The 21262-nt window shown below is 34.7% G+C and overlaps 1 protein-coding gene across 5 annotated transcripts in view; it reads right to left on the reverse strand.

Annotated features, from left to right (window-relative positions):
- LOC144967149 (kinesin-like protein KIF12) overlaps positions 1-21262 on the reverse strand; it is a 145191-nt gene that overhangs the window by 1073 nt on the left and 122856 nt on the right. For all 5 annotated transcript variants that reach the window (XM_078904022.1, XM_078904019.1, XM_078904020.1 and 2 more), the window contains 9 exons: positions 20451-20569; positions 18040-18225; positions 17330-17472; positions 16225-16332; positions 15172-15307; positions 12877-12980; positions 12308-12390; positions 5854-5904; positions 1-4243 (listed from right to left, as the gene is read on the reverse strand). The exon at positions 1-4243 is cut by the window's left edge and continues 1073 nt beyond it. In XM_078904022.1, coding sequence (XP_078760148.1) covers positions 4128-4243; positions 5854-5904; positions 12308-12390; positions 12877-12980; positions 15172-15307; positions 16225-16332; positions 17330-17472; positions 18040-18225; positions 20451-20569 — 1046 coding nt within the window. In that variant the 3' untranslated portion in view covers positions 1-4127. The remainder of the gene's footprint in view (positions 4244-5853; positions 5905-12307; positions 12391-12876; positions 12981-15171; positions 15308-16224; positions 16333-17329; positions 17473-18039; positions 18226-20450; positions 20570-21262) is intronic.

Here is a 21262-nt window from a genome sequence, read left to right on the forward strand (position 1 = left end):
ACTCACTTCATCTCTTGTGGCTCTGAATGACTACTTTAATAAAGCATATGTCTGACTAAAGTTTCTAAGATCTATTTTTAGCATCCGAATCACCCTTGAGATAATACCGATTTGAGACTATAAGTGATACTAAGAGTTGCTAGGAACTGTTGAATATAAAACATAATAAACAACAATAAATATACCAGCGTTAACCCTCTCCTTACCAACTACCTATTGGAAAATCGTCACATTTGTTACGATGCAACCGCCACTTTTCTCATCCAGATTTCATAGCTTTTTTTGCTATAGCTATCAAAACTTGACATTCTGTAATAGAGCTTTTATTGTCGAACAATATTATGCATAGAATGTGCTTATCGCTTTACTGTTTGAGTAAGATATGTCTGGGTTTTTTTGTGTGTGTTGGTTGGGTGTGAAGTTTTGGCGAAAATTCTGAAAATCTCTAGTAAGGAGAGGGTTAAAAAAGAACAAAATACCAAACATGGAGCGTTTCGGGATCAAAACCCTTCTTCAGCCAACAATAAAATAATAGATACACTACTAATGTATTTATGTTTATAATGTTTTTGTCGATGGGTGAAGAAGTGTTTTGAGCCGGAAACTGGAAACGTTCCGTCTTTTGGTATTTATTGTTCTTTTGGAAGCTGTTATAGTCATTTTTGTTCATTGAAAAAATAGGTCACATAAAATCTGAAAAACTGGGCCTTATCTTATTGTCTTGTAACATAAAAAAATGACTTTACTCATTAAAATTAAATCACAGCCTTGAAGATGATAATAAACTTATTTTACAACAGGCCAGACTGTATCACAGAAATGGATCGTGTTACATGGTAATATTATTACATCAATAAATCTGGCGTGTTCTGAAAATAGCAACAACACATTTTTTTTCCAATTTTGGTCAGAAAAATCGTCCTTTAAATTCGATCAATCGATTAAAATGACACCTATTCTTGTCAAATAAACACAAATATGGAAGTCTCAGGTTTGAGACTTTTTGGCAAGACGGAGGTCATTTTAATCTATCGATACTTTGAAAGGTGAGTTTTCTGGCTAAAATTTAAAGACTATGTTGGATTGTGTTATTCAGAGAATGGTAGATACTCGTATAACAATGTATAAACGTTATAATCAGTGGCGTGGCATGCTTACAGAATAAGGTGGTGCCAGAATCGGAAGAAAATGACTTAAAACATGTAATATTTGTAAATTCAATAGAAAGAATATTTTCAGACAAGTAAGAGGCGGTATATACCATTTCTCCGTTTTATTTTTAAAAAATATAAATTGTAACCCATACTTTTTAAATTATGGATGCGGTGCCAGGCACCAAATCGACCAATATGACCACGCCTCTGGTTATAATAATAATATTACAATAATAATGTCATTCATCATCTCGTATTTTAGTACCATTAAAAACAAAATGGGAGTGGCAATTTAGCATATCATTTCTCTCTCAGCCCCTCTCTCTCTCTCTCTCTCTCTCTCTCTCTCTCTCTCTCTCTCTCTCTCTCTTTCTTTCTTTCTCTCTCTCTCTCTCTCTCTCTCTCTCTCTCTCTCTCTCTTAGAAATATTGTAGACGGGATGCTAGGACGGAATGCTTGTTTTAACAACAACATGAGTAAAACATTAACATGGGTATCTTTGTCTTATTTACAACTGTACTCAAAATATCTTTCTTCTCCATCTCATCTCTCTCTCTCTCTCTCTCTCTCTTTCTCTCTCTTTCTCTCTCTGCCAGTCTCTCTCTCCTCTCTCTCTCTCTCTCTCTCTCCTCTTCTCTCCTGCTCTTCTCTCTCTCTCCTCTCTACTATCTCTGTCAATAATTTACGATTTAAAGAAGACGGATAACAGGACGGAATATAAAAATAATAATATGAGTAAAACGTTACCATGGGTATTTGAAATTTTATTTACAATCTGATATTTCACTCCCTCCCTCCCTCCCCCTCTCTCTCTCTCTCTCTCTCTCTCTCTCTCTCTCTCTTTTCTCTCTCTCTTTCCTTCAGTTTTTTTTCTAATTAATTTCGTTACTCTCTAATAAACTAAGAGAAAGAACCTGTTATATTTTCCTTTGCACAGAACGTTCAAGAAATAATTGTGGAACTAATATAGATCTGGTGAACAACATAATATGAGGACATTTGTAGTGTGGCAATAAAGGTAAATGAGCTACAATAATAATTTCTTACTTTTAGAAATCAATACATTTCATGACACGAATATGCATAACGCTAAAATGATAAGTATAATATTCACAAATCCTGCCCGCCAGATCGCCTATGCCAACACACAAAGTTTTGCGTGACCAGAAACGTTTGTTGTCTGATTAAAGAATTAAATTAGAACTGATCATATTTGATTCAATAGTCTGATGTCACGTCCGCCCAGCAAGGAGCAGCTTGGTTCTAAACAATAAAAGTCGGTAATTTTTATTCTTCATGCTGGCTAGAACTTTTTCAGAATGATCAGAATGTATAAAAGTCAAAGCATGACCAGATATATAATGTTTTTCCTCCTCTGGATACACTTTTATGGAGAAGTATTTCATAAGGACGTCCGCCATTTTCCGATAGTTTAAAACCAGTTAAAGTAACTATGCGTCCTTACGAGGGAAGTGACGCCACGACTGTTGAACCCTACTAAGTAGATGTTGAATTATGGTCATATCATATTTAGCAAATCTGAAGTCTACCAATCGTGAAATGGGCAATAAAAGTTGGAACCAATAGTTTGTTCTAGAATTCCAAGAAATTTGATGGATATACATTTTATTTTCATAAAAGATAAACTTAGTTTTTTCGTGACATGCGACATGATACCATCTATCTACATTGACCCCTTGTGTCACATATTACACATTTCTATCCAAGAATTGAAATCATTAACAACACTGATTGATTGATTGATTTAAATGCACGATCTTTAAAATGCGTTCCTGTATTAATACTTGCACTCACTAAGACTTGATGAATAAAATTATATAAATCTACGAAACTCTTGATATGCTTGGCTCCCGTTTTCATATTTCCCTCTTTAAAGCACTAAATAAAAGCCAAAAATAAATATGTAGATTTCTTTGAATGATAAAAATGCCCCTTATTCTTACCACGTTTTGAAGTTACTTTTGAAGTTACTCCCTGCCTCAAGTATCCTACAAGTAGCATATTATCCTCTTATCTAAAAACAATTCTTCAAAATTATGAATCTCAATTCCAACTATTTTGTTATTTTAAAAAAGAGATGAAAAATGAAACAACTGTTGTAATCTCACTCAATTCATTCACTCTCTTTATAAACATTTTCCACGTTATAGTTACAATTCAACATTGTTAATTGATCGTCTAAACAGAAACAACAAGGGTGAATACATAACAAAAATGTGACCATTCGTCTCAAAACGGTTATTATGTGGGGGTGAGCGAGATGCTTAATATAGAATTTTAAAGATAATTAAATGCGAGTTAAAAAAGTAAAACGAATTTATCAGTGAATTGCCGTTCTCTTGAAAAACACGTATTTGAGAAGTCCCAGGTTCGAGAGATTTTGCCAAGATATCGGCCATTTAAATCGATCGATATTCGCAGGACGAGTTTTCTGGCCAAATTTGTTCATGTGTTTTTCCAGATTAGGCAGTTAACTGGTTCAGGAGTCTGTCTGAGTTTTGTTTTTTGTAAAGTGCTTTGAGCATGTTTAGTGGGTATTGCTCTAGATAAAAGCTCAATTTCTTTTCTTCAACTTTTAAAGAATACATTATGTCTTTGTTCCTATAGGGAATGAGATTAGCGGAAGAGTAGCGTCCCTTGATTGGACGTCACCTTACAGAGAGAGCATCAACTTAAAGATCGCTGAGAAACTATTTAACTAACAGCGCGGTTTCACAGGAAGCGAGGAGGAGAGACGCATGCGCGAACCATAATGACGTTCTCTCTCTAATAACTTCTTCGCCGGTGACGTCCAATCAAGGGACGCTACTCTTCCGCTAATCTCATTCCCTATTATTCAAACATAAAATAAAACTTTCTTCATCTTAGTCGGTCCAACATAATACCAGCTAAACACGAATGGTCACAAATGCTGGAATTTCATTAAACATAATATTATCTTAATCTCCATCATCATCTGATGAATTTCATGTGCGTGTTAGTTTGAGCGATTCTCGCATGCTGTACAATTTCTCCCTCCAACTGTAACAAATCTTTCTTCAATTTCTCGTTGTTGGCACGAATGACATCTAGGAAATAGAAATAAATATGGAAGTTATTATGAATGAGTGACAAAGGGATCTATCATTGCAGCTCTTGCTTCACGGACATCTAGGAAATAGAAATAAATATGGAAGTTATTATGAATGAGTGACAAAGGGATCTATCATTGCAGCTCTTGCTTCACGACGACGTTGATAAAGGTCAATGGTTATGATTGTTTGTAAATGTATGAGTGGGTGTGTTCGGGTGTGTGTGTATGTGTGTGTATATGGGTAGGTGTGCGTGTGTGTGAGATAGATAGATGAATAAATAGATAGTTATATAGAGAGATAGAGAGAAAGAAAGAGAGAGAGTGAGAGAGAGAGAGAAGGAGAGAGATATGGAGAGAGAAAGAGAGAGGGAAAGAGAGGGAAAGAGAGAGAGAGAGAGAGACACAGAGAGAGAGAGAGAGAGCTAGCGAGCGAGAGAGAGAGAGAGAGAAGGAGAGAGATATGGAGAGAGAAAGAGAGAGAGGGAAAGAGAGAGAAAGAGAGAGAAAGAGAGAGAGAGAGAGAGAGAGAGAGAGAGAGAGAGAGAGAGAGAGAAGTTGGATAGAAGTTTGACTCATAGTTTTGATCAAATGTTTTTCGAATGAGATCCTACTCTCCGAATCTCATAACCTAAGCAAACGGTCGAATTGACGCTTTCATAAAACAAAAAAATTACTGAGATTATGAGTATGAGAGAGAAAGAGAGAGAGAGAGAGAGAGAGAGAGAGAGAGAGAGAGAGAGAGAGAACGCGCGCGTTTTTGCTTGCGTATAGCAATAGCAAAAACCTTTGTTTTCATATTTTTGGGGAACATTTGAAAGGTCTTAATTGTTGTACAATAAATAAATACGGAAATACGATATGCATTATAACAACTAATATTATTCGTAACTAAATAATTGGCCTTGCGAAAGTAACCAGAGTATTTAGGTTGCTTGCGTCAATGTTATTGTGTTAATAATGATACGGATAATCATTCTAATTACATAAAAAACGCACACTGTGGTATGTGGCATGGGATTAATTCAGAACTCTGTTGACACGTGCAAGGAGTAATTAATATGAAGAACAAATTGCCACCAAGCAATCATATAGAATTTCTACAAAAACTAGTCTCTGTTGACATATTAAAATGATTTCCAATTATTACAAATGCGAGCTAAATTATAGTATATTGACATTTACATTGAGGAGGGTAAGCATGCAGGAGATAGAAAGAAAGGTAGGTAGACAAAGAGAGAGAGAGAGAGAGAGAGAGAGAGATAGAGAGAGAGACAGAGAGAGAGAAAAGGATAGAGAAAAACATAGAAAGAGATACATAGAAAGAGAGAGAGAGAGAGAGAGAGAGAGATAGAGAGAGAGATGGAGAGAGATAAAGAAAAAACATAAAGGTAAGATAGATAGATAGATAGATAGATAGATAGATAGATAGATAGATAGATAGATAGATAGATAGATAGATAGACAGATAGATAGATAGACAGACAAAAATAGATGGAAAAGTATTGAGCGAGTGAGAGAGAGAGAGAGAGAGAGAGAGAGTAGAGACACAGAGAGACACAGAGAGACAGAGAGAGATAGAGAGAAAGTGATTATTACATTACATACCAGTCTGTGAAACTTGTGATGCTTTTCTGTCTACTTGGTGCGGGGACCCGGCTGTAAAGAGAGAGAGAGAGAAGAATTTTTTTTTAAAGTTAAAAAACAATAGATGTCAAATTTCAGGTTTTCTCCATGTGACCAAGCTATTTTCTTCTCTTTCCTTAGCGTCAATTAGCACTTTTTCATTAGCCTATCTTTAAACCTTGAATTTGGAACGCATTTTATTGTTTTCAAACTTTCGACTCACATTTGTGTTAGTGCATGACATAATCAGTCGGAAGGTGGAAATTTTTGATTTGCATTTTTTCTCTCCATTTTCTGAAAGAATATGCTCCCCAGTTTTGTGTATTTGTAAGTGAAATCTGACTGGCGTATGTTGTGAGCATTTTACCTAAACGTATAGCATCAATAAGGACCAATGATACGTTTTAAGAATAAATCAATCCCAGAAAGGGATTAATATTTTATTATTGCTACATTTAAGGATAATTTATGCGAATAGCATGTTATTCATGTATGAATCATATTAAGAAATATACTTTTTACTCATGAAAAAAAAGTCAAATGTATTCCTTTCCCCGATCTGATCGTAGCCATCGTTAACATATAGCCTGACACTAGAATCTTGGCCTTCGTAAAGTTATGGCCTGATATTGACCAAAAAATGACGTCAAAATGCCAGTCTTTTGCCACAATAGAAAAAAAATCGTGAGTTGAATTCAATAGCTCTACCAATGAAATCACTTGTTTCCATGAGCTCTACTAACGACAACTCACTAGGCGGTGCAAAAACCAAATAATGACGTCAAACTGCCAGTCCTTTTGGATTTCAGTATCAGGCTATACCCCAGGCTACGGCCTGACACTAAAATCCAAAAGACTGGCATTTTGACGTCATTTTTTGGTCAGTGTCAGGCTATAAAAGTTTACGATGGCTGCGATACAACTCACGATTTGTTTTCTTTTGTGCCAAAAGACTGGCATTTTGACGTCATTTTTCGTCATTCTCAGGCTATATCTTTACGATGGCTACGATCTGATACAACCGGATCGGAAGTTCATTTAGTATTAAAAAAAAACAAAACAAAAAAAAAAACTTGTTAGCCTTAGGGTGTTACAGAAATCCACGGAAAAGTAAAGAGTGGTGGGGGCTGTCTGAAGCTTGGGCTCTTGAAAATACTAACGAAATAGTGTTGATGGAGAGGTTTCCGATGGGAACAAAAGATAGTTCGAAGTTGACGTCACTCAGGTCTTTATTATTGTTTTTTTTTTTGCCATCCGCGTTTGTGAGTAATTCTCACTCAACTGTATTAACCAGACTATAAAGGTTCATGGTTACACATAGTTTTGTGTGTTGGTCCGTTATACTTCCGGATGGCAATGTTTTGAGCTTCTTGGCTCAAGAAGCTTGGCTAAGAAGCTCATAACATTGCCATCCGGAAGTATAAGAACACACACAACTGTGTGTATCCATGAACGTTTATAGTCGGGTTAATACAGTTCAGTGAGAATTACTCATAAACGCGGAAGGCGAAAAAGAATAACAAAGACCTGAGTGACGTCATCTTCGAACTATCTATAGATACAATGGATGTTTCGTCAGCACAACAATAGACAATTATATGTTGAAGGAAAGAGCTAGAGGAAGATAAAGAATCACTTATTTAAATAACCTAAGAATGGCCACATAGTATTAGTAGTAGTAGTAGTAGTAATAGTAGTAGTAGTAGTAGTAGTAGTAGTAGTAGTAGTAGTAGTAGTAGTAGTAGTAGTGGTGGTGGTAGTAGTAGTAGTAACAGTAGTAGTAGTAGTAGTAGTAGTAGTAGTAGTAGTAGTAGTAGTCGTAGTAGAAGTGGTGGTGGTGGTAGTAGTAGTAGTAGTAGTAGTAGTAGTAGTAGTAGTAGTAGTAGTAGTAGTAGTAGTATTAGTAGTAATAGTAGTAGTAGTAGTAGTAGTAGTAGTAGTAGTAGTAGTATAGTGGTGGTGGTGGTGGTAGTAGTAGTAGTAGTATTAGTAGTAGTAGTAGTAGTAGTAGTAGTAGTAGTAGTAGTAGAAGTAGTAGTAGTAGATTATTTGTCTATTGTTTTGCTGACAAAGGGTTTGTACCCGAAACGTCCATCGTTTGTATTGTTCCCATCCGAAGCCTCTCCATTATTATCACTCTTTCGTTAAAAGAAATTCACACAAGCTGCAGCCAAAATTGTATTATTAAAAGCAGGTGCTGGTGAGAGGGAAATTGGTGAAAAAAAACCAGACACATTCAAAAACTGTGATGTAGAGGACTGGCTACTGTAATCATTTTAAGTTGTATCTTTCATAGATGTCATTCCCCTCGAGGGATCATTATTTAACAGTCTGCAGAATAATAATGATGATAATAATAATAATAATAATAATAATAATAATAATAATAATAATAATAATAATAATAATAATAAAATAAAAAATAATAATAAGAATAATAAAAATAATAATAATAATAATAATTATAATAAAGATAAAAAGAGAAGAAAAGAAGAGAGAGGAGGAAGAGGGGGAAGAGGAGAGAAGGAGGAGGAGGAGGAGGAGGAGGAGGAGGAGGAGAAAAAGAAGACAATGAGAAAAAAAGCAAATTTTCAATAAGAGGAATAAAATTAAATACAAGGTCAGTGTTAACGATTTTGCAAATCAAATAAGATTTGCCCAAAAAGCAAATGGGGAAGCTACCAAATTATTTTGATGATTAATGCAACCACTTCTACAAAATAAATATGATAAAATAAAAATAAAAAAAACTTTGATAACACGGTGTAATTGTTTTAGCAATATTTATGCTAGAATAGCTTTGACATTACTGTTAGTTCATAGCGTGCAAGGGGAGCTAAAACAATCATATTAATGACGATAGGATATTATTTAGATCCATTAAAATATCCTGGTATATATTTATAGGTCTGGTAACTTAACCCTCTCCTTACCATCTATAGGAAAATCGTCACATTCGTTACGATACAACCAACATTTTTCTTATTCAAATATCTCTTGCACATCATAAAATTTAAAGAAAATGAACACAGTGTGTTGTAGAGCATATTTTGCTAAAGAAATATACCGCAATAACTTACTGCTATTATTGTGTTTAAGTGATAAAAAATTTATTTTTGTGTTAGTTGGGTGTGAAGTTATGAGGAATATCCTGAAAATGGCTGGTAAGGAGAGAACGCGATTGTTTGCTTGATTTAACTTTGTTGTAATTGCCACGCAAAAAGGGGCAGAGAAATTGTGACATCACACCTTCTACTCTTCCGGTTCCAAACTCTTTGGAAGTGTTATGTAATCAGTCCTTAGGAGGACTAATAATGAACAGGTTACATTTTGAATCATAAGGTGGCGTAAACATTTAGTAGCAGGACGTATAGGCAGAATCTTAGGATTATGGGATGTGAAAGAGTGATGATGGAGTATCTATTATTGAGGAACAGTATATATGTGACCCATCGTCTCAAAACGGTATTAAGTCGGGATGATTGTGATGCTGAAAATAGAATTTGTAGCCAGAAATATCATGCTTAACTTGAGTTTATATGCTTTATAGAGGAGAAGGAATATTATATTTTACTTTGCTAAATACAAACATTTCATAATTTCGACCAGTTTAACTATAATCTGACTTTCTAGCATCTGGTCCATCCCGACATAATACCGTTTTGAGACGAGGGGTCACATATTCAATCCAAAAAATAAGATGGCATCACTCTGTAACAAGAACAATTACACAACGTAATGTATCCAGTCCTTCAGAAGAGTGGTTGTACACTTCTAATGAGATTGGAATCAGTTTTTTTTGACATCACACCTTTGTTCCCTATTTGCGTGGGTTTAACCCTCTCCTTAGGAAAGTCGTCACATTCGTTATGATACAACCAACACTCATCTTATTCAAATTTCTCTTGTACATCAAAAAATTTAAAGAAAATGAACAGTGTGTCGTAGAGAATGTTTTGCTAAGCACAATATGTAACGCAAGAACTTACTGCTATTGTGTTTGAGTGATAAAAAATATCTTTTTGTGTTAGTTGGGTGTGAAGTTTTGGGTAAATATCCTGAAAATGGCTGGCAAGGAGAGAGTTAAGAGTATTTCCTTTACAAGAATGAAAACATAGTGATTTGTTTTATCAAACTTGTGAATAGAACGTGCCAATGAGATCACATTCAAAGTGCTGTGTCCACCCTTTGAAATAATATTATTGTCAAAACTGTGGGAATCTTTTTTTTTCGGTAGGGAATTTGAATTTAGCAACAACAAGAAAAAGTGACAACTTGGATCTTTTAAAAGAAAAACACACTTTCTAACAGACTTTTTTCCTTTTCTTAAAGAAAGTGAAATATGTTTTATAAAAGAAATCTTTGGATTGGCTAGCTGGTCAAATCAATCGTCAGGATGACCTATCTATGTGGTCAGGTGATTAATGTCTTTACTTTCAACAAATAAAATAAATGACATTGCTTTCCAATTACTATTATAAATGAATCTATTAGCGTAGATAATTTTTATAACAATGCCAAAAAAGCAACGTTCACACACACAAGAAACGTGCTTGCTTACAAACTAACCAAATCGGTGATAAGATATTCTTTTTTTTTTTTTTTGTTTATCAGAAAAGTAGTTAAAATGAGGAAATTAAACATGAAAATATATAGAAATCTGTGAGATACTATGCTTTTTACTTTCGTCAAAAAAAAGTTTAACTATCATCGAAAAAAAAAACTTAAAAAAAAAACAAACAAATGTGACCAAACGTCTCAAAACCGTATTATGTCGGGATGAACCAGATGCTATTAAGTCAAATATAGTTACACTGGCCAAAAATATCAATTATTGGTATTTAGCATTCTAAAATATGATATTCATTCAGCTCAATAAAACATAGAAACTCAACTTAAATCTGATAATTCTGGCTACACATTCAATTTTCAGCAACTTATTCATTCCGACTTAATACCGTTTTGAGAGGAAGGGTCACAAATGTTTGAATACACCAATGACTTACGTCTATAGTAATAGGGTATAAGTTGCATGGGAGTTAAATGGAATTATTATATCGATTGTTAAAATTCGAAATCAAATCATATCTTTAAAAAAGTAAAAAACTGAAAGAATGAAAAAAAAGATTCAATTCGCATATACATTGTCTACGCCGTATCATATAAATATCGCATTGTTAACAAATCAAAATTTGAATGTTCCCACTAAATCAGACCTGCCTTGTACTACGAAAAACTCGTAGAATTACGAATTTTAGACTCCAGCTACAGAGCTGCATTCGCATCTTTGACTTGATAAATCTTTAAGAATTGCAAAATTGAGTTCCTTAGGTCCTATATTCAGGACTTTGGTGCATTTGTGGATCATGGTGATGGAAAATTATTGATTTGTAAAGCTATTTATAATAACTTTTCATTTTCCCCCTTAGAAACTACCGTCAACTGGGGCTACTCAGGCCACCCGGGGTAACTTAGGCCACTTACTGAAAACAAGATTGCTTATTTTAAAAGATAAATTACATGTAGCTTTAATCTTTTAAACAATTAGAAACCAATAGATCTAATAAGCACTCATGAATTAAACTTTTTTTAAAAGCAACCTTTTTTTATTCTACTAAGTGGCCTAAGTAACCCCGGACGGCCTAAGTACACCACCCCGCTTGACGGTACGAATTTTAAAAATGTCAAGTCGGCAAGCTCTGCACTAAACCAAGTCATTCAGAGAAGAATTATTATTCAATGGTGCGTACGTGTCAGAAGAACTTCCCGATGTGATAATTAATTCTCTTATCATGAGATATTTACGTGAAACAGCATTCGACTTGTTAGCGAAAGGTCGCTGCGCTGACATCTCTTTAATCTTTAAAATGAATAAAATCAGAAAAACATCCCCTCCCCCCCCCCCCTCCCCACGATGTGCACTTATTTGTAGGTCTGATAACCCAATTCCTTATGAGCTCATTTTTGTAATGGAAATCTCAAAAGTGACGCTAAAGATTGTCCATAACACCAATGTTAAACTAGGCCCATAAGTTGGATTGGATATCCGACCTGCATGTATGTGCACGTTGACCCAACCCCCCCCCCCCCGAAAAAAAAGAAAAAAAAAACTAAAAAAAACCCCCAAACAAACAAACAAAAAGCAAAAACAAAACTATACTAGCCATAGGGAGGCGTGTATCTCGTAAAATATCAATAATGACCCCGAGCGATTTATATTAAATATGATTATCTTTACAAAAAGTGATTACTAGGATTAGCAAGCTAGATAGATAAAGCTTCATGTCTAATATTTGAAAGAAAAAATAAGTTTAAATGAAGCAAAAGCCGTAGGTGAAATTAATGTGTTAAATTTGTCAATGATTACATTTTATTTCGACTCAGTGACTATTAGTTTATGACTTGTATTTATTATCAAATTGTAGAAGGTACTTACGTCCTTTTACACTGGTGAGGGATGTTTGTCTAGGTGACATGTAACCGTTGGTGGCATAGCCTTCTTCCACATAGTCTATCGGTCTGGAATATTCAATAATCAAAGATAAGAAAACCCCTTCATTTAAAAAGAAAACCCTAAAAAAAAACAAAAAAAAAAAGCAACTCACAAATATAGATTATTTCAATTTCTAAAGATGTTTTATAGAATTTATAAATTATTATAATGTAATATTGACAAAAATTCTCGTAATCATAGTAATAATATCAATAATAATAACAATAAGGATAATTTTGAAAATTATTGTTGAAGGGTATAATGGTGCTTCACTCATCAGCATTATCATCATCATCATCATCATCATCAACATCAGGAGGATGAAGAGGAGGTGGAGGCGGAGGAAGATGAAGAAGAAGAAGAAGAAGAAGAAGAAGAAGAAGAAGAAGAAGAAGAAGAAGAAGAAGAAGAAGAAGAAGAAGAAGAAGAAGAAGAAGTGTGATAACGACTTCTCGTTCTATATTGTTTTGAGGACAAACAAGGGAAGTAATAACGATAAATTATGTGTGTACCGTGGAGCGGGTCTGGTGACGTGGTCTTGTAGTCTGTGTGGTGGCTTCTTGGCGTGGCCATGTGGGGATCCAACCTTGGGCTTGCTGCTGATGGGGATGTCCGTCTAGTATGATGGATCAGAACGAGAAAGCCCTTAATATTTATAAACCAACACGTATCAGCGTAATCAGAGAGTTCACATTTTTTTTTGTTAATTCCCTTTACAAGTTCTCATCATCATCACCAATCGTGGCTTGTGCTCTTGAGCACGTTGCCGGTCAGCTAGCTCCACGAATCGCGACCCTCTGCGGTGCGCATGAAATCTGTGTTGCTTTTAAAATCACATTTGGCCATTCTTAGGTTATTTAAATAAGTCATTCTTTGTCTTCCTCTAGCTCTCTTTCCTTCGATCATCCCAGATGCTACCAACTTTTCTATTCCGACTCTTCTCCACACATGTCCCAGAAACCGTAACTTACAAGTTCTATGCTACCAAAAATCGAATTAATGCTGCAGAATTTGCTATTTATGTGTCCTTTGTATACTGTCACTCGTGCATGTTCAGGTTCAAAAAACCACACTGTCGAGTCAGTCACATAGTATGCTGAATTTCATAAAATTGGATGACTCCTTATTTCTTTGAGAAACTTCTCTGTATTTGTAACGTTTTGTTCGCAACGTAACATAATAAAATATGGGAGCAAGGTAGAGGTGCCTAAACGAGTCAATAAAATGGAGATTAAGATAAAGGGAGTAAATCTACTCATGAATTAACAACACAAAATAGAAGACGTTTTGGCCTTTGGCCTTCTCAAGTAAACACAAAATACATATATATTTATATTAGATTTTGTGTTTACTTGAGAAGGCCAAAGGCCGACACGTCGTCTATTTTGTGTTGTTAATTCATGAGTCAGATTTACTCCCTTTATCTTAATCTCCATATAAAAACAAACAAAGGAATCACTCAATTTTACGTCACCCAGCTAACTAACTGATGGGCATGATGTCGTGTTTGTTAACCAAAAGCTATGTTTTCGGGGGCAGCGTGGCTCAGCGATACAGTCTTTGCTTCGTACCCGAAAGTTACCGATATCAATCACCCGCTGCTGCGCTGTGTGGCCTTGAGCTCACTTTGCGCTTTGCGGCGCTGCTCTGCGGCTGACGCCTGGGTTATTCCAGTCTTCCCTTGGAATAGACCCTAAAGACAAATGTCCCCTTGATGATGAATAAAGGGAATTTAATTTAATATTAGACATACCTTTTTACTCAGGCACTTATTCACACATGATTGGAGTTGACAGATATGTTTGAGAGTATTTGCTAAGACGAGGGTAATCTAAATCCATCGTTACTTAAAGTACGAGTTTTCTGGCCAAATGTTTAAATGCGGGTTTTCCAGAGTGAGTGAGACAGTTAAGTGGTTAATGCCTTCCATAGAAACGGATTAGTTTAGTTTTGTTTCTTGAGCTTGAAAAATCATTCTGACAATTTAGACTATCATTCTGACAAATTAAACTCTACTGATTGTTGGTTGTCTTCATCTTGACCATTCCGAATTCATACTGTTTTGAGATAACGGGTAGCAAGTAGTAAAAATAATTGGAGAGAAAAATAAAGTGAGTAGATGGGACTCATATATTAAGGGAACAACACAAAACAAACAACGTTTCGCCCTTGGCCTTAACGTCGTTTGTCTTGTGTTGTTCCCTTATATATGAGTCACATGTACTCCCTTTATTTCTCTCGCCATTTTACTGGCTCATTTAGGCACCTCTAGCTTTGGTTTTTAGTAAGGATAAATGGACGATGAAATCAACGAGCTACTCACCGGTCGGATAGGTTTCCCAGAGGGACTATAGCAGGCAACTGGTGACCCCCTTGGAGAGAGGTCATTCTGACTATAGCCGTCCATCCTTCTGTGGTGGTCCAAAAGGGACCAAGTTTTTTTGTTTTTTATTTTCAGAAAAAAATTGAGCTCTCTTAAACTTTATCTCTTATACAGCGCAATATATCCACTAAACGTGCTCAAGGCGCTTTATAAATGGTCCCTGACCTACAGCAACATGTAACATGTAGAATGAGACATTACGCCAGTTAGGCGATAATGCAATTTTTTCCGACAGAGACAACGCTCATTTTACACCTGAGTACGGTGAGAAAATGTTGGTAAAAAAGAGCCTTTTCCATGGATTCAACTATGAGCCGAGCGAGGCTCGAACCCAGGACCTTCCGATCCGAAAGCGAGTGTCATACCACAAGGCCACATAGCCACACGAAGAATAAATGGAGGATGAAATCAACGAGTTACTCACCGGTCGGATAGGTTTCCCAGAGGGACTGTAGTAGGCAACTGGTGAGCCCCTTGGAGAGAGGTCATTCTGACTATATCCGTCCGTCCTTCTGTGGTGGTCCAAAAGGGCCCAGGTACTTGGGTGCTCAGAAATAATCCTGAAACATCACGAATACACACAAAAAAATAAAATAAAAAATGATTTAGTGTAAAGATGACATTGAAATTAGCCTGAGGCAGTAGGTTTGAATAGATAATAAAAAGTGTTGCTATTGGTTCTTGGTTGTATATTTTTACATTTTTGTGCATTTGCATAACTACTACTACTACTACTACTACTACTACTACTACTACTACTACTACTACTACTACTACTACTACTACTACTACTACTACTAATACTACTACTGCTACTACTACTTACTACTACTACTACTACTACTACTACTACTACTACTACTACTACTACTACTACTACTACTACTACTACTACTACTACTACTACTACTACTACTACTACTACTATACTACTACTACACTACTACTACTACTACTACTACTACTACTACTACTACTACTTCTACTATTACTACTGCTACTACTGCTACTACCACAACTACTATTACGACAACTACAACTAATATTGCAACCACAACATCTATTACTACTACAACTAATACTGTTAAGACAACAACTACTCTACTACTAGTTTTTTTGTTGTTGTTGTTGCTGTAGTAGTAGTAGTATTAGTGGTAGAAATAGTAGAAGTAGTAGTAGTAGTAGTAGTAGTAGTAGTAGTAGTAGTAGTAGTAGTAGTAGTAGTAGTAGAAGAAGTTGTAGTAGTAGTAGTAGTAGTAGTAGTAGTAGTAGTAGTAGTAGTAGTAGTAGAAGAAGTTGTAGTAGTAGTAAAAATACTAGAAGCAATATTTAGGAATTTCTAGTTTCGCACAAGAATAGAAAACATGCAATCCTTTTATCAGTATCAGTACAGTATACCTTTTGCTTTATAAGATGGAAGAGGCATCCATGACAACGAAACAAATAAATTAATTATTCCATTGGATATATCACTTACCTTTCAAGTTCCTCGACCCTCTTGGCAAGCTTTTCATTTTCTCTATTCAGTACTTGTTGTTCTCTCCTTGTTTTGTCTTTGATTCCTTGGATTTCATTATTCTCAGCCCTGTGGCATTTGAACACAAAGAAACAATGTTTATAATTTCAACACTAATAAACAGTGTCTACAATTTCATAGAGAACAATATTCAATTGGTTCCATTTTCATTAATAAGTAATGGCATTGCATGTTGAACACCGTTCTTTGATTTGAGTATGAAACAATTTTATTATGGAATCGATTCTAATCTTTATAGAGCGATAATATTTTTTACATTGATCAATCAATAGTATTCTATATTGACATTCGAGATGCATGTGGAAATTATAAGATTCTTACTCCTTCTCTTCCCCTTCCCATTTCTCACCTCAGTGTCAACGGTTTAATGATATATTAATAGTTCACAATGGATGTATCAAATATTTATGTAGCGCAATGTATTGTGTTTAAAGCGAATGGGTCCCAAGCCAACAGTAACAATGTACATGTAGAGCGAGGCGTGTCCCTAATAAAATACTATTGTAATAATTTCTCAACAGAATGGGCCAAGTACTTAATATATTTATTATGTATTTTTCTATTTGGGTTGTGTGACTCTAAGTTAATAAATAAATTATTACAAAAATAACAAGTGCAACTTGATAGATTAAAAGAGAAAGAAGGAAATGGGTTTCTTTTGCTCCTCCTGTAAAATGTAGTTTCTTTCATTAGTCTTAGGGGTCCCTATAGCTCAGTTGGTAGAGCACTCGCTTTATAGGCAAGGAGACCAAGATCTATCCCGGGTGCAGTCGAGATTTTCTTCTGACCCCCCTGCTCACCCAGCAGTATTTGGGTAGCTGGGTCAGTTAGATCTGGCGAAAAATATATTGCGATAGACTATCGTATTATCCAAAGGGTAGCAAGCAATTGCTATTGTCCGTTTCACGCTATAGAAACAGGGATAAACTACGGCTCCATGGACCCAAAAAAAAATGGCTTCGAAAGAACTACTTTATTTGTCTTAAGACGGCAGATAAAATCCTTGACTATATCAAGAGAAACACTATTGAATTTGAAATCTTACCTTAAAGCCTCATTCTCCACCATATATTCCTGTAACATTTCATACATGCCACTTTCTTTTTGCTGCGTCTCTTTCATAAACTTCATAAACTTTTCGTCGTTTTCCTTCTGCAATTGTCCCTTCGGTTTTGCAGGGAAGTCGAGCTGAAAAATGACAGATTTCGAAAATATGTATTAAATATCCAAGTTATGAATAAATGACACTTAAATCAGCTTTGGTTTAATAATTTGTGAAAATCATTTTTAAAAAAAATTTAATAGAAATTATCCGAGACAAAGTTTTACCCTCTTCAGGCGAGGGGACAATTGTTTGTTTTTGTACCGAGGTGGTACAGCAACTGTGGTTTAGTAATGTGTAAAATTTAAAAAAAAATACAATCTGATAGAAATTATCCAAGGCTGGCCAGGTTTAACCCTTTTCAGACGAGAGTACCAGCGTTTGATCTGTACCTAGATGGTACAGAGATTGATTCCTAATCCCTAATAGATGTATAATAAAATAATATAATAATAATAATAATAATAATAATAATAATAATAATAATAATAATAATAAATAATAATAATAAATAATAAATAATAAATAAAATAAATAAATAAATAAATAAATAAATAAATAAATAAATAAATGAAATATCAGACACCAACCCAACAATGAATGGTACATATAAATAAGACCTGTCAAAAATAAAACACATTTGAAATTCTCACCTGTTGACGCAGATAGTGGTTTTCATTACGTAAAACTTTTATCTCCTTCTTGAGTGTGAGAATGAGTTTTTCCCTGGGGTCCATTTTGACCGTCGGCCTCGTCTTGATCTTCTTGGCCCGACTGGCATATCGTAGAGTATTTAAGGTTTCCGTGGTGTTGGACGAAGACGGGGTGATACAGGCAATCTGGGAGAGAAAGGGATATAATAATATTACACAACGTCTGTACATGCGATTTCTATAGATAGAATGAAATTGACGTCACTCAGCTCCTTATTTTTGTTTTCGATGGCAAATCACAGTTGCACTGTAACAATACACATCATATTCATATTCCCTTTGTAAACATAACAAAAAGTTGTTTGTTTTTTTTTTAAATTAAAGAAATAGACAATGTCCTGTTTGAAAAGAGGGGATTTTAAAACAATTATATAATCAAATCTAAATGAATATTTGCCATTTTCCGTTTGCCGTGAGAAAAAAAATGTATATCAAATAACAGAATGGAAAAGTGCAGACTTGTCATCTATGAAACGAGTATTTTGTGAGGTCAGAGTGGCATTGATATAAATTATTTTATATAAGAGTCATTTGCTTATCAGTGATTTCATATACATAATTTATAAGTGATGTTAATAAGAGTATGGGAAAACAACTATTGATCATTCATGGCGATGGAAAATAACCTTCTTCAAAGTGGGAATGACATGAGATCATTCCATTTACTCACTCAATCCTAGAGATTTTTGCTACTTTTCAAAATTGGACAAAATGTATGAAAAATAATCATGTACATAAATAGTTATATTCAACTATAATTAACATGTAAAAAGGTTAACTTTGATACTACGCCTATAATTTGTCTCAGAAAAATGTAATAAATAGGCATGGGGTAAAAGTAACCCGGGTAAACTATGGATATAATCGGTGTTAGGGTTAAGTGAGTTAAATATGTCGAGAGGAATCACCCAAGGAGTTTGAGTGTAAAACGTGATTTGGAAAGATGGAAGGGGGGTCGGGGGGTAATGATATTTTCAAAATTTGATAAATAAGAAAACATACAATGCTTAAGCTTAAAGTTGTGCTTGAACCTAAAATCGATGGACTCAAGGCGATGCATTAATTACTGGGCCAACTCTCCCCAAAGGCTAAGTAAGACCCACCGGCTCAAAACGATACCATGCCAGGGTGATTTAGATGCTAAATTTTTTTTTTTTTAATTTAGAACGCTCTCACCCAGAATATTAGATGCATTGACTCATTATCAGCTTTCAAATCTAGATAATTGAAAACGTACCTCTTTGTCTTATTATTTCTCTTTTGTAAACGTTTTATCAAATATGTATGAAATAACGTGTTGTCTATTCATCGTTATGTGAGTAATTGAAATTGCTGTTTTAGTTTTCATTATTTTCATTTATCATTACATTTATTTTATGAATGTAATGCACCTAGAGTCCGTTGAAATCGCTATACAAATGTCATTAAGAATTATAATAGTAATAATAATAATTGTAATAATAATAATAATAATAATAATAATAATAATAATAATAATAATAATAATAATAATAATAATAATAATAATAATAATAATAATATATATTATTATTATTATTATTATCATTATTATTATCATTATTATTATTATTATAATTATCATTATTATTATTATTATCATTATTATGATTATTATTATATATTATTATTATTATTATTATTATTATTATTATTATTATTATTATTATTTTATTATTATTATTATTATTATTATATTATTATTATTATTGTTGTTGTTGTCTTTGTAATTGTTTCCTTTATAAGTAAAAAAATCATTAGTCTATAGCAATACCAAATGTAAATTTCCAAACGTGCACAAATAAAGTTCACTTTATCTTGTAAAGCGCTTTGAGCACATTTAGTGGATATTGCGCTATATTAAGCTCAATTATTATTTTTTTTATTTATCTTATCTTATCTTATTCTATCTTATCTTTACTTTAATTCCATGTTTTGGGCAACTGATTCACTCCGACATGGCACTACGTTGAGCCCATGAGTTCGATCAATATTGATTAGTTTAAGGTATGAGGGCTATGTGGTCTAGTAATATGACACTCGCTTTCGGATCGGAAGTTCCTGGGTTCGAGCCTCTCGCTCGGCGCATAGTTGAGTCCTTGGAAAATCTCTCACATTCTCTCATCACCGTACTTAGCTGTAAAATGAGTACCTGGCTGTTAAAAGCGATGTCTTTGTCCGAAAAATTGTAATATCGCCTAACAGGCGTCATGTCCCGTCCTACATGTTAAATGTTGCTGTTGACCAGGGACCCCTTGTAAAGCGATTTGAGCACATTTAGTGGATATTGCGCTATATATAAAGCTCATTAAAAGCTCAATATATATAATTACCATGAGGGTTATGCCGTTTCCTCCTAGAGAGTCTGCCAGGAGTTTGGTTAATTTGCTGTCTCTGTAGGGAATGTGACCTTGACGTCTTTTCGGGTCACCCAGATGGGATATGCAGTTACCTGAAAAAGAAATATAATAATAATAATAAGCATATTTATATAGCGCCTTTCGTCGAAACCTCAAAGCGCTTTGAAAAAAAAGAAAACAAAAACAAAAAAACAAAAACAATTCAACCAAGGTATCAAAACAATTAAGAGCATAAAAGGACATCAATACATCATCAATATAAATGCCACATACAATACATTTAGAATTCAATTAAGTAAATATTTCCTGAAAAGATATGTGATCAGGGCTTTTTTGAAAATGTCTATCGAGTTCGAGAATCTCACAGATTGAGGGAGATCATTCCAAATCGTGGGTCCGAATTTCATATACATGATGAAATGTTGAAATAATTATACTTCTAATGTTAATATGGGTGAAAATTGTGATAGCGTGGCTCAGCTGTACGGTCTTTGCTTCGTACCCGAAAGGTATCGAGTTCGATCACTCGCCGCTGCGTTGTGTAGCCTTGAGCAAGTCACCTCCCGCCCTAGCTCGATTTGCGGCGCTGCACTGCGGCTGACGCCTGGGTTATTCCAGTCTTCCCTTGGAATAGACCCTAAAGACAAATTCCCCCTATGGGATGAAAAGACGGATTTTTTATTATATTTTTATTTATTGATGTGATGAATAATGGTCGTGATTGTGTTATAATTGTATTACCTATCGCCAAACAGGCGTCATGTCTCGTCATAATGTTGTATTGC

Source organism: Berghia stephanieae, chromosome 3 (genome assembly GCF_034508935.2).
Source record: "Berghia stephanieae isolate SIO BIC M18660-M18661 chromosome 3, UCSD_Bste_1.3, whole genome shotgun sequence".
NCBI classification, from domain to species: Eukaryota; Metazoa; Mollusca; class Gastropoda; order Nudibranchia; family Aeolidiidae; genus Berghia; species Berghia stephanieae.